This window comes from Myotis myotis, unplaced genomic scaffold (genome assembly GCF_014108235.1).
Source record: "Myotis myotis isolate mMyoMyo1 unplaced genomic scaffold, mMyoMyo1.p scaffold_m19_p_3, whole genome shotgun sequence".
In the NCBI taxonomy this organism is placed as follows: Eukaryota; Metazoa; Chordata; class Mammalia; order Chiroptera; family Vespertilionidae; genus Myotis; species Myotis myotis.
The window spans coordinates 189,207,140-189,220,638 of record NW_023416335.1 but is presented as its reverse complement, the minus strand read 5'-3'; the positions used below and the strand labels follow the sequence as shown (position 1 = coordinate 189,220,638).

The 13,499-nt window shown below is 45.5% G+C and overlaps 1 protein-coding gene across 4 annotated transcripts in view; it reads left to right on the top strand.

Moving 5' to 3' along the window:
- ETV6 (ETS variant transcription factor 6) overlaps nt 1-13,499 on the top strand; it is a 226,632-nt gene that overhangs the window by 165,127 nt on the left and 48,006 nt on the right. For 3 of the 4 annotated variants that reach the window (XM_036300818.1, XM_036300815.1, XM_036300816.1), the window contains one exon: nt 6,404-6,568. The exons of the other annotated variant lie outside the window; for it this stretch is intronic. In XM_036300818.1, the coding sequence (XP_036156711.1) occupies nt 6,505-6,568 (64 nt within the window). In that variant the 5' untranslated portion in view covers nt 6,404-6,504. The remainder of the gene's footprint in view (nt 1-6,403; nt 6,569-13,499) is intronic. 4 annotated transcript variants of the gene reach the window in all.

The window sequence follows — 13,499 nt, the reverse complement described above, 5'->3', positions numbered from 1 at the left end:
AGATGAAATCTGTGGCCTGCCCAGAGTCACATCTTAATTAATGGCAAATCTGTTAGTAAAATCCAGGCTCCTGACTCCCAGCACACTTTTTATGATTAGTTATGTTTAAACTCAGAAAATCTGAAATGATGCTAAGAATGTGGTGATGGACATAGCTGCACCTTTGAACATGGAATCAAAGAAATATTATCAGGAAGTTTAAGGGCCTGGGTAAGTTACTGATCGGTATGCCACCATGAACTTAACTTGACCCATTTGGGAGAAAAATTGCGGTGGAATTCTTCGTAATTTTCCTAATTGTAGCAGTTCATGTCTTCTGTACAAAATTCATCTCAAGTATACTCTGCAATGATTTGGCATTAAAAATCCAAGTCTTAATATGGCTCTCACAAGCTTGTTATATATGCACAGGGAATAGCATAATATAGAAGCAGCATTCCACCTCCACCTTCTTCCTTTTCCCACTTATAAATCTACTTCTTCAGGGATCTACAGATGCTCTTTCTCTTTTTCTTTTGACCAATGATCATTAAAAACTATGTTTTTCAACTTTTTTGAGTTAAAGTTGCAAGAGATAACTGTCAAACAAGTTCTGTGTTAGGTATACCTCCCTCATCTTGCCCATGTGGCTTCTGTGAGCCATGTGAAGACTCAGGACTGGTGCCTGTGAGCAGTGAGTGCCTGTGAGCGAGCAGCTGGGGAAGGCAGCGCTGTGTTCCTGGCTGTGTTCAAAGCGGGGTTCCACCTCCTCCTTCTTCCTTTTCCCACTTATAAATCTACTAGTAGCCCTGCACACGAATACATGCACCAGTAGCTCTCTGCGGGGCCTGGCCGCTCCGCGCCCTCTGCCCACAGGCTCTTCGCTGCCCAGAGGCCCATCCGCAGCTGGGCATGGAACGCTTGCCTGGTCGCTGGGGTGACAACACAAGCATTTCCCCCCGACCCCCAGGCTGCTCCGTGCCCACTGCCCAGAGGCCCTCTGCGGCCAGGGTGGAATGCTTGCCTTGTTGCTGCGGTGACGAAGCAAGCGTTCTGCCAGGCCGCTCACGCTGCACGCTCTCAGCGGCCACCCAACCCCACCGCCACCACCCCCCACCCCGCCAGGACTGGGGGACTCCGGCGGGGCTGAGAGGCCTGGGCGCTCCCATCTTGTGGCTATGGGTGCCTCCATCTTTGTGACAGAGTGACAGTTAATTTGCATATTACCCTTTTCTTAGGATTTCTTCAGGGATCTACAGATATTTTTGCCCTTGTTTTAGTCCATTGATAACTTGAGAAAGCCTCCAAAGATCAAAGTCTTGGGTGGGGAGGATTCAATTCACTCAGTCTTGTCTGAATTCCTAATAGTCTTGAAAATCCATCTAAATCTGGATGGGAAATGCATGGGTCAGCATAATGGATATGAGCACAGACTGAAACCAGACTGCCTGGGTTTGAACCTCAACTCCTCTTGTTACCATGGCCATATGACCGTGGACAAATACCTTAAAGGCACTGGGCCTCAGTTCCCTAATCTGAAACAGTGTCTCATAGGGTTGCTGTGAGCATGCAATTAAATGAACTAATATTTATAAACTCCTTACAATAGTGTTAGAAGTGCTAGATAAATTCAGTGAAATGACCCTGATTAGACCAGAGTTTCCTCTGGATCCAGGGCTGTATTCCATTAAACGCTGTAACACCCAGGCCTTGGGGCCCTAGGTTTGAGTAAATGGGGGTTGTTTGTCCTCAGTTAAAATTGCAAAGCACATCCTGAGGTCACAACCTTTTTATTCTATTGAACCAAAAAGGCAATGGCAGTGAAGCTTGACTTTGAACACCCAAGTCTATCAAGCCTCTTTCCAGCTCACTGAATGTGTCTGCCATCTCTTTATGCTGATGGAAGGAAGAGTAGTGACTCTGGTAAATCTATTGAGTGGCCTCAAGCAGGTAGCCTGCTCTGTCCGGGTCACCTTTGGAAACCTTCTCGGATTCCATTGCATTCCCTGGACCCACTGTAACTCACTGGGTTCCTGTTGCTCACAAGCTCAGAGCGTTCACTTAGGTCCCTGGTGAGGGGGTTTCCGCCTGGTGGCTCTGCTTGCGGCAGTGCTGGGCTGTGGGAGAGACTAATGGGAAGTGAAAAGAGAAACTGTTGTTCTTAACCGGCAGGGCTGTTTGGAGTGTGTGCCTCTTCTTGTATTTAGGGAAAAGATTACTCATGACTATTTTCTTCCATAGAATATAAAGAACCTCAAATTACTACTTGCATCCCCCACCCCCTTCTCACCCGCCCTCCTGCGTTTCCGTGTATCCTCTGTAGAAACTTCAGCATTTTACTCTCATTTCCCCTCCCGAGTGGGATTCAGTTCTGTATTTGCTTTGGCACTTGCGCTTCTAATAAGCTCCCCTGTCCTTTTTCCTGGCTCTGTGGCCCTCTCACCCCAGGCGCTTTCTTAGGCCACGCTTGACAATTGTCCCCTCACGGCTGGCCTTGTGTGAAGGAGAGGAAGGGAAAAGTCCCTAATGACAAACCATTATGCTGTTCTTGTTCGAAGATGACTGACACCATGGAAAATAATAGGAAGTAAACTTTAAGGTTTTGTACCAGTTCAACAGTTGAAATTTTGCTGAGCCATCCTCACACTCCCACCTCACCATGATTCCAGATTCATCTTTTCAAGGTCATTGGAAACGGTTGGGGCACCCCCTGTATCCAATGACCATTTTTAATAGGCATTGCTTCTTGGCCCAGTTAAGAGTCTTAAAGCAGAACCTTGAATTCTTTAGCGGCCATTTTATTCTAAAGATCATAAAGCAGTAACATACTACACATTATTATTTTATAATGCCACTTGTTTCTTTCTATGTAAAAAAATTATACAACTTAAAAACAGAACAACTCAACAACCCCATCTAGGTGCTCATCTCTATTATTCCAATGCTTGTAGTTTTTTATTGATGCCCTACACAGTGGACCAGTTTTGAAGGTACTTCCACAAAGTTCAAGTAAGCTACCATTCTTCAAAACTAGACTTTGCAAAGGAGCTGCCTGGAAGACAGAGCCAAAGTCATGCCTACAGGCTTTGGACCTTCTCCAGGGGATTCGAGCTCTTCGTTCCCCGGGGATGCTGAGCAGCCCATCAAGTAGACCAGACAGGTCTTTGTCTTGCCTTATTTAAGGTTGAAAGATGATTCTTTCAGGATCAAACTGAGGGACACTCTTATAGCACACTCATGGAGTCTCCTTAGCAAGTTTAGGTAACTGCGTAGAGAGACTGAGGTTCTTCTTAGCAAACACTGATTCACTGATTCCGTTGTATAGAATTATTTACACAGTACAATTTTAGAGAATGAAGCTCTGTTGAGCATCTAGCTGTTTCTAACCCATCTGTTCTCAACGATCTTGGTCTCAGGACCCCTTTCAAATCTTAAAAATTATTGAAGACCTCAAAAGCTTTGCTCATATGGGTTTTAGCTATCTATAGTTACCAGATTGGAAATTAAAACTGAGAATTTTAAAAATATTTGTAACCTTACTAAAAAATAATAAGCTAAGTATATATTAACGTAAATATCTATTTATAAATATACTAGAGGCCCGGTGCACAAAAATTTGTGCACTCGGGGGGTGGGGGGTCCCTCAGCCCGGCCTGTGCCCTCTCACAGTCTGGGACCCCTCCCGAGATAACAACCTGCTGGCTTAGGCCTCTTTCCGGGTGGCAGAGGGCAGGCCCAATCCCTAGGTGCAGCCCCTGGTCGGGCTCAGAGCAGGGCCGATTGGGGAGTTGGGGCACCGCCCCCTGTCATGCACAGAGCAGGGCGATCGGGAGGTTGTGATTCCACCCTCAGTCACGCTCAGGGTAGGGCCGATTGGGAGGTTGGGGCACCGCCCCCCATCACACTCAAGGCAGAGTCGATGGGGAGGTTGTGGTGCCACCCCCTGTCATGCACAGAGCAGGGCTGATCAGGGGGTTGGGAAGCTCCCCCCTGTCACGCACAGAGCAGGGCCCATCAGGGGGTTGGGAAGCTCTCCCCTATCACTCACAGAGTAGGGCCGATAGGTGAGTTGGCGCACCGCCCCCTGTCACACACAGAGCAGGGCGGATCAGGGGGTTGGGGCGCCGCCCTCTATCACCCACAGAGCAGGCCCGATCAGGGGGTTGGGACGCTGCCACTGTCACACTCAGGGCAGGGCCGATGGGGAGGTTATGGCTCTACCTCATCACACACAGAGCAGGGCCCGTGGGGGGAGGGGGGGTTGGGGCGCCACCCTCTATCACCCACAGAGCAGGGCCGATCAGGGGGTTGGGGCGCCGCCACTGTCACACTCAGGGCAGGGCCGTTGGGGAGGTTATGGCTCTACCCTGTCACACACAGCGAAGGGCCCATGGGGTGAGGGGGTTGGGGCGCTGCACCCTGTCACACACACAGCCGCAGGGTGATCAGGGGGTTGGGGAGCTCCCCCCTATCAGGCACAGAGCAGGGCCGATCAGGGGGTTGGGGCCCCTTCACCTGTCACGAACAGAGCAGGGAGGATGTGGCCCCGCCCCCTGTCACACACAGAACCGCAGGGCGATCAGGGGGTTTGGGCTCTGACCCCTGTCACGCTGATCCCAGTGCCGGGAGGCCTTGCAGCTCCGCTGATCCTGGTGCTGGGAGGCATATTACCCTTTTACTATATAGAATAGAGGCCTGTTGCATGGGTGGGGCTGGCTGGTTTGCCCTGAAGGGTGTCCTGGATCAGGGTGGGGGTCCCCACTGGGGTGCCTGGCCAGCCTGGATGAGGGGATGATGGCTGTTTGCAGCTGTTCACACACCCTTCAGGGTGGGGGTCCCCACTGGGGTGCCTGGCCAGTCTGGGTGAGGGGCTGAGGGCTGTTTTCAGGCTGGGACTAAAGCTCCCAACTGCTCCTTTTTTTCTTTTTTTTCTTTTCTTATTCTGGGCCAGCTTTAGCTCTGAGGCTCCAGCTCTTGGGCCTCCGCTCCTGAAAGCAGGTATCTGGTTTGTTTCGGTTCTACAATCGAAACTCTGTATCAACTCCAGGTCTGAGATCCCAGCCGGCTGAAAGCTGGTTTCTGGGGTTTTGTTTAGCTTCTATATTTGTTACAATGTTTGAAACTGCAGGCTCAGAGGCCGGCAAGGCAGGCGGGGAACGTTGCAGTCCTCCGTCACTGAAGCAAGCAAGCCTCATGTTAGTTTCAAGCTGCCTGGCTGCCGGGCGCCATCTTGGCTGGCAGTTAATTTGCATATCTCGCTGATTAGCCAATGGGAAGGGTAGCGGTCGTATGCCAATTACCATATTTCTCTTTTATTAGATAGGATTTTCCAAAACAAAATAAACTAGTGAGAAGAGTGGCATTGTTTCACATTTTTGCAAGTCTCTTTAATGTCCATCCTCATTGGAGATGGCTGGATTCTCATCTCTGTTGCAATTCCACAACTTGTGTAGCCTCTAGAAAATTCCACTGTACATTCATGAAAGAATGAGAGTGAAAAAGGCAAATAACCTCTTAATATTGTTATGAAATGAGTTTTTACTTCATAGACCCCTGAAAAGGTTTTGGGAACCCTGAGGGGTCCCCAGATCATGCTTTGAGAACCACTATTCTAAACCACTTAAGTGATGTCAAAGATTTCTCACAACAGCAAAATAAAATTAAAAGGTAGATTCCCAGTCAGGCTTCCTGACAGAGATAGGCTCTGAGTTGCAGCCCTCCCTTTGACCCACTTCTGGTCCTACTCCGAGTCCAAGTAGCTCTCCCTCTCCACCCCCCACCCCAGGAAGTTCTAAGCACAGCAAGTAGACTAAAAAGGCAAAAGACCTTTTCTCCTTACCTTGCCCTCTCATCCCCAGAGGCTGGCCTGATGGTTTCCCAGAGGCTGAGCAAATACTCTTCCAGGAAGAAATTTTAGGGAACACTTCATTATTTGGCAGCTCTGGGAGGTCAAGCTCAGCTCTGGAACATTCCCACTTCAAAAGGACGCAGGGTCGCAATCAGATCAGCTCTGATTTTAAGGTCCCCTTCGAAGTGTGTTGGCATGGGTCATGACTCTGAGCCCCCCTGAGTACCTCAGGCCACCATAGAGCTGCACCTTCCTGGCAATCCTGGAATCCAGACAGACCCTGGAGTAGGGCAAGGAAGGGTGGGGCTCTAAGACCAATGGTCCCTTAAAGACAAAAAAAAAAGGATGTTTTGTTCAATTTGCCTCTACATATAAAGTTCATTTGATATCACACTTTGGCACTTATGAAGCTTGGGTTTTAACCTGGGATTCAGAGTTGAACATGAGGGCTCTTCAGACATGGGGACCTAATGTTGTTAACCATTCAGCAATCTCTCCCCTTTAGTCCAGCTGTCTAACTGACAAGACCCTTTTTTTTTCTGTCTCTTTCTTTCTGCCTTGCTCTCTCTCCAACAGGCTTGCAGCCAGTTTACTGGAGCAGGGATGACGTAGCCCAGTGGCTCAAGTGGGCTGAAAATGAGTTTTCTTTAAGGCCAATTGACAGCAACACGTTTGAAATGAATGGCAAAGCTCTCCTGCTGCTGACCAAAGAGGACTTTCGCTATCGATCTCCTCATTCAGGTGAGAGTCTGGACTCTGGACACGTGCTCAGCTTGGCAAATCTGTTGATCAGTGGTCGGTCTTTACCACTGCTCATCCTGCCCCCAAAAATCTCTGCTGTAGGTCACCATGGGCGCAAGGACAGTGGCCCAACTTAGTGGAGGAAAGATCCTGCTGACATATGCCAGTATGAGGGGAGAAGAGGAAGAGCTTTCAGATCAAGGGGAAACTTTTAAGGTTCAGAGAAGTAACCCAGTTGGGACTGACAGTCACTGGATTTTAAGGGATCTAGTTTGCCACCACATAAGGAAGAAAATGCATCCCAGCTCTTTCTCTCCACCTTACTCCTGAGTCTGAAGACTTAAGAGAGGTGCTTGAGAGCAAGTGTAGGTTGTGAACTGCTCAGTTAACAACAAATACAGGCTTGAGTAAGGGGAAGGATCCCTGCTGAGATAGCTAGACTAGGAAGTCAAGAAAAAATGAGAGAACAGGAGATAAGGAATGGGCAAGGTAGAGATCCTACTAGCCAAGGCAAGTTTAGAAATGAACTCAGGGGCCTCAGATGATGTCCTGAATTTTTTGAAGTAATGCCTCTGGCAGCCTGTAGAAATCCTGAACAATACAACTGGAAGTTTCCTGGTTAGGCTCATCTAACTAGGAAGATTTGTCCAAATGAGGGCTCCTAAGACCACAGAGGAAGATTTTGTTCAGTAAGGGGTGTTTGTACCTGCAAAGTATGTTAATGATGTAGATAAGACTTCAAATATACTTTCTAATTTCATGTCTTCAATATGATAGATATGTAGAAGGTAGCTATTTGGGAACTCCATATGTCAAAGGAGAGCTTCGGTCTCGGGTTTATGCCTCTTGAGGGCTTGTTATTCAGGTACCAACAGGCCATCCTTCTATTGAGTCTCCTTGACTTAACTTGTCTGGCAGAGACCCTTCTGTCCTTGACCAAGGGCAAAGATTCTGCGTAAGGTCTTGGCATAGTCTCCAGCTCTGTTCAACCCTTATTTACTCCTGGAGGTCTGCCAGCAGTTAATACACTAACCGTCATGAGGAAATGTCCCCCATACCAGGGGGTGAGATAAGGACAGAGAACAGGATCTCCCCTGCTTTTTCCAATTTCAACAGATTGTTTATACAAGAAAATGTCAAAGGGGAAGTGTCTCCCAGAAGTATATGTGGTATTGAAACTCGAAGGCTTATATCTTGGAAAAACGAATCATTTTTTAAGGTTTTATAAGGGACACAAACATACCTGAAATACTTTGTCACAAATCACTGATTTTTATCATGGATTTTTGGTTTCAGAATAAGAAAACTATAAAACAGCCATATAAATAAAACTAACTTAAAAGAAACCTAAGTAGTCTCTTTTCATTGAATGCAGAAATACTTCCCTCCTCTGTTCCAGAGGAAACTCCGATATTATGCTTAAAGAGCCAAAGCTACCTACCTGGAGGAAAAGCACTCTAACTCTGTCATGTTCCGGAGAAACCATTTACATAAGACAAAGGAAAACACAGTGATGTGTTTTGACTTGATTTGACTTAGACCTCGGGCGAGCTTTCCTTCCTGAGCCTTTGCAGTTTCCGCCCTCATCCTATCTCAGGTGCTCCTTTTTGTTGCTGATTTATTTTTCTCTCCAGTGACCTCTCAACTTTACTGATGAAACTAGGTTATCTCTGTTGAAAGCTGGAGGCAAAGATGTGCAAAGCCTGTCGGTAGTTCCTTGTTATATTGTCAGATCTTTGCTGGCATGGGCCATATGGAAGACAGACAGCATCCCGCTGTCCAGGTAGATAGGCAGGATTGCATTGAACCTAAAGGCAAAGGATGCTGGAGAAGGGAGAGCATATGGTAGGATGGGTCTCCTAAAAGCATGAATGGAGTTGTTTCACATGAAGTGTGGGTGGAATTGAGTGGCCAGGGGAGAAGGAGAACATTCTGGGCAATTAGAGCAGCATTAGATTAATATATTTGGGTGACAGTGAGAAAGCCCACCTGATGAATGGAAAAGGCAGGAGACAGGAAGGCCAGCTAAGGCGGATTCACTAGTTCGGACATGAGGTGTTATAGACACAGTTGGGTGGGGGCAGGAGAAATTCATTGCATGAATGTTCCCTGAATAGTCCTGTGCCACTGGTACAGAAGTTCAGGCTAAGGGAGTTGAAGGTTAGGAGAGGTGATTTCTAGCTGGATGATCAGATGAAGCTCAAGGGTATGACAATGGAGATGGACTTTGGAAGGTTCACGGGGTGGGGGGGGGGGAAAGGGAGGTAAGGAAAGGCTAAGGAGGAGGTGTAGACCAGTTTGTGTGGAGAAGAAGTTCAGAGATAAGGCCACATAAGCTGGATCCTCTGTGTGAAGCACTGTCCATCATCCTCATTACCCCTCCCTCACTGGTCTTATTGCCTCTTCATATTTTTAAGTTCAGCTACTTGCTCTAGGAAAGCTTTCTCTTCCATCCCTGCTTCCCTGATTCCAAACTTCCTTTCCTCCACCTCTCTCCAGGTCGGTCTGGGTTAGGTACTCTTCCTCTTTTATCCCAGAGCTTTCCCTAATTCTGCCATAGCCTCTAATGCACATGCAGATGCGCACACACACACACACACACACACACACACTGATATATGTGATTGTTTGCTATGCTACATGCCTCTCCTATAGTGGAAAGTTCAGTTTGGGCAGGGGTTGTGTCCTATTAAGCTGCCATGTCTCCAGCATCTAGCATAGTGCATGGCATCCAGTTGGTACTCAATAAATCTTGGTTGAATTGTTACCCAACACAAGAGGACCTTAAAGCCCAGGTTAAGATGTTTGGATTTTATTTGGGGGGTAATAGGAAACCACTGAAAGGTTTTTAAAGCAGGAAAGCTAGAATGATACTGCTGTAGTCTGAGCCACTGAAGTCCAGAACCAGGTCAATGAGATCAGAAACAGTACTTCAGGTGCAGAGTAGTTGGCTAAAACAGCAACGGGTCTGGAAGCAGCAGTGAGTTCATTCTGGCCAAGAAATGCCAAGGCATCCAGGAAGACATGGCCTGTTCTGTAGCTGGAAATGTGAGGTAAGAGCCAGACCAGAGCTGGGAATAATAGACATGAGCATCATGCCCAGTACGTTGAGCTGGGACTAGAGATAAATTTATACTACAGGTAATTTAATTAACCAAAAAGGTATCAACCAGAAAGCCATGGGAAGAATTTCAAGGTGATACCTGCCAGCAGGGGCTACAAGAAAACACCACAGAAGGGAGGAGTATTGTCAGAGGGTTTGGAAGACACAGCTAAGGAGCTGAGAAGGCCTTCTCATGTAGGCACTATACACCTACGTGTATTATGCGTAGGTAGAGACAAGGCATAGATTTTAAAAATCTTTTTATTTCTCAGGTGTAGCATTTGCCACAACTACTTCCCACAAGGGCTTCCTGCTTTCTCATCCATGTAGTTAAGTGTCCTGAGGTCGGGTTCTCCACGTGGCTCTTGCAGAGATCACATCACCTCATTTGCCCTTATTTTCCTCATCCATGAAATGGAATTTCCACCCTGTGGCTCCTAATCTCCCTTCAACTCCTAACAGTTCCGTCCAGTTTCAGCCACTGAAACTGTTGAGCTTCTAGTAGACAGTACAGCTTCCCACTCTACAGGCAGCGAGTACAGGCTTTGATCTCCTTCGGCTTACACGCCTTGTACAACTTACACTTCAGCCAGTTTTGTCCTCTTTCCTTGAATCTTTCCTGCTGCCTGAGAAGACCCAGCGGCAGCATCTCACTGGTCATGGGGCTGCTGGACCAAGGAGCATCTGGTAGCCCTGTCCCCATGAATGGATGTTTACGGCTTCCTCCCGGCCATGTTTCCTGCTGGGCCTCACCCAGTGTTATGCTCTCTGAATATGGAAATAACATCCCTAATACAGCTCTTGTCAAATGTAGAGTGGAAATAATGAAACTCAATGAATTATAATTACCTGAAATATTAATGCTATTTATCTTAGGTCCACATATGGTAGCCTCTCTGAACTCTACTTTTTGAAAAGTATATTTTCATTGATTTCAGAGAGGAAGGGAGAGGGAGAGAGAGAGAGAAACAAAAATGATGAGAGACAATCATTGAACGGCTTCCTCCTGCACACCCCCTAGTGGGGATTGAGCAACCCGGGCATGTGCCCTGACTGGGAATTGAACCATGACCTCCTGGTTCATAGGTCAACAGTCAACCACTGAGCCAGACTGAACTCTACCTTTTTTAATCAGTTTAACATACTGCACTTATCCACTTCAAGGACAAGGGTCCTCCATTTTCAACCCTTAGACTAAAGCAGGGAACTATATCAGCTCTAAACAGGAGATTTCAAAAGGTGAAGATAAATGGGATATTCTCTTTGGAATATTCTCCCAATTAGAAGATAGAACAAGATGATAAATTTGTTACATTTGCAGAGCTGAAGAATAAACATAGGAAATCTCTATTTTATAAAACCTCACATGGACAGGATAATTGTGCCTAGTCCTTAAGCTACTAGATACCATGTGGTGTGGTCTGGGATGATTTGAATTGAAAGGAGTATTTCATTATTTGACCAATTTGAGACTCTTGAGAAAACATTTTAATAAGAAGGAACAGACAGTTAACATTGATTTAACTCTAAGACATTCAGGTGGAATGGATTTAGGTACATTATTTTTATGAAAAAAATGCAAGTTATTTTAATTCATCCTAGACTTTCTATCAATGCTTAAAAAAAGAAAAGGAAAATAAAAAATACTTTCAAAGTTCCTTCAATTCAATTGAACAATAACTGTAGCGGAGATTTACTAAGAAAATTCCTTTTGGTGTACTAGAGTGTGATGCTGCAAGTGATTGCTCCCCTTCCAACCCACCAGAACCTTTGTCTTTGGTAACATTCTCTGCTTGTGACCTTTAAATACAGTTAGATTTCTTTCAAGGTTAAACTAAAAATACTGGTCTTATCTAAATATAGTTCCTTGGACCAACCTGTTAGGTTGAATGGCTGTGTCAGAATTGACTCACAAAGTCTTCGAGGGTCCGCATCCCGGAGGGGAGTAATAGTCCTGCAGTGTGGGAGTTGGAGCAGACATGACCCTTGACTGAAGACACTGGAGTTGGCTCTTTCTGCTCTTATTGTGTCTTTGAGCAAAGGGAAAAAAACACAAAAAAACAGAAAGTGTATCACACATTAGAAAAATGCTTAGATAAGTCAATTACAGGAAAGCCTCTTAATTTCTTAGCACTTCACTTGTCCCATTGGTGAAAGGTGGTAATCACTGAGCCCTCATACAGAGTGATACTGGAACATGTAAAACTAACACTTTTTAAGTAAAGAACGTACCTCTTTCACAATGTTTTTTTCCTCATGAGCTTATTCTGTTGTTTTTCTTACCACATGTTTTTCTTTGTTTTTTAATCCAGCTAAAGGTAATTGTCTCAATAGGTCTCTTTTCTAACTGATTTATTCTTGTCTTAAATATAATATTGAACTTTTCTCACAAGCTACTCCCTTTATCTCAGGGTCTCTGTGTCAAGGACATAGATTTCCAGCGAAATTTCTAACATTTGTTCCTAAGTAAAAGACTAGTTTATTTTTATGGTCACTGAAGGCATTTTGGATTAAATAAAAGGGTTTGTAATTCAATCAGCCTCCAAAAATGGATTGCATGGCATGCTGGGAAAATGAGAGCACGCAGAGTCAGGAAGCCAAGCAGTCCGAGACAGGAATGGGCCTGTAGTGGCCGCCCGTGGGTCCCCCTCTGGGACCTGTGACTGCACAGGTGTTTTCCCTGTTGAGTTTATGATGAAACTGAAGGGACTGAGACATGGACTTCATCCTGAACCTGTCACAAGCAGAGGGAATTTTCTGACCAGTCTGAGAGCGATCCCTCTCACCCCATGCATGCTTTTATTATTTTAAAGACTTGGTCAGAAGGAAACTAAAATCTGAATAAAAACAGAAGAGAAAGAAAGGGAAAAGTGAACAATTTGCAAATATAAGAATGTGTTACATCAGATAAGCTTCATATGAGGATATGTGCATAGTCATCACCTGAAAATTGCACACTTTAAAAGTGTTAAGATTCCACTTAAATCTACTAAACGTGAGAGGTTTGATGTTGTGAAACCCCAGGAGACAGGCTCTGGGGACCCTTGTCGATGACATACAGCACTGGTCCCAGCCCCTTAGAGAACAAGCAGTGAATAACAACAACTTTAAAACAAATCATACCCTTTTGTTGATAGTACCATTTTAAGGAAAAAAAAATCGAAGAAAACAATCCAGTAAAATAGATAGATGATAGATAGATAGATAGATAGATAGATAGATAGATAGATAGATGATAGATAGTCCTTAACAATTCTATTTATAATTGTCGAAACTGGAAGTCACCAAGCCAGCCCCCAATATGAGATTTGCTAAACGAACTCGGAGAATGTGACTATAAAGGAATACACCATAGCTTTAGAATCCATTTGTGGGGTCGCTTATAATTTCTTCAGTAGGTTGTACGAGGTCTTATGGATCATGCTCAGGACTGTCAGTGTTATTTGAAAGACAGATAGGAGCCTGACCAGCTGGTGTAGCTCAGCGATTGAACATGTTGTTGAGTATTGACCTATGAACCAGGAGATCATGGTTCAATTCCCGGTCAGGGCATCTGCCCAGATTGCTGGCTCATCCCCATTAGGGTGTGTGCAGGAGGCAGCCAATTAATGATTCTTTCTCATCATTGATGTTTCTGTCTCTCTCTCTCTCCCTCTCCCTTCCTCTCTGAAATCAATAAAAAATATTTTAAAAAACAGGCATGTGAGGAAAATCTCTGACCCACCTCTAAATTATAAACACACACACACACACACACACACACACACACACACACTCTTTATCTTCACCTTCCCCTCTAGGTATTCCTGTTTCTCTCCCATTGTAGCT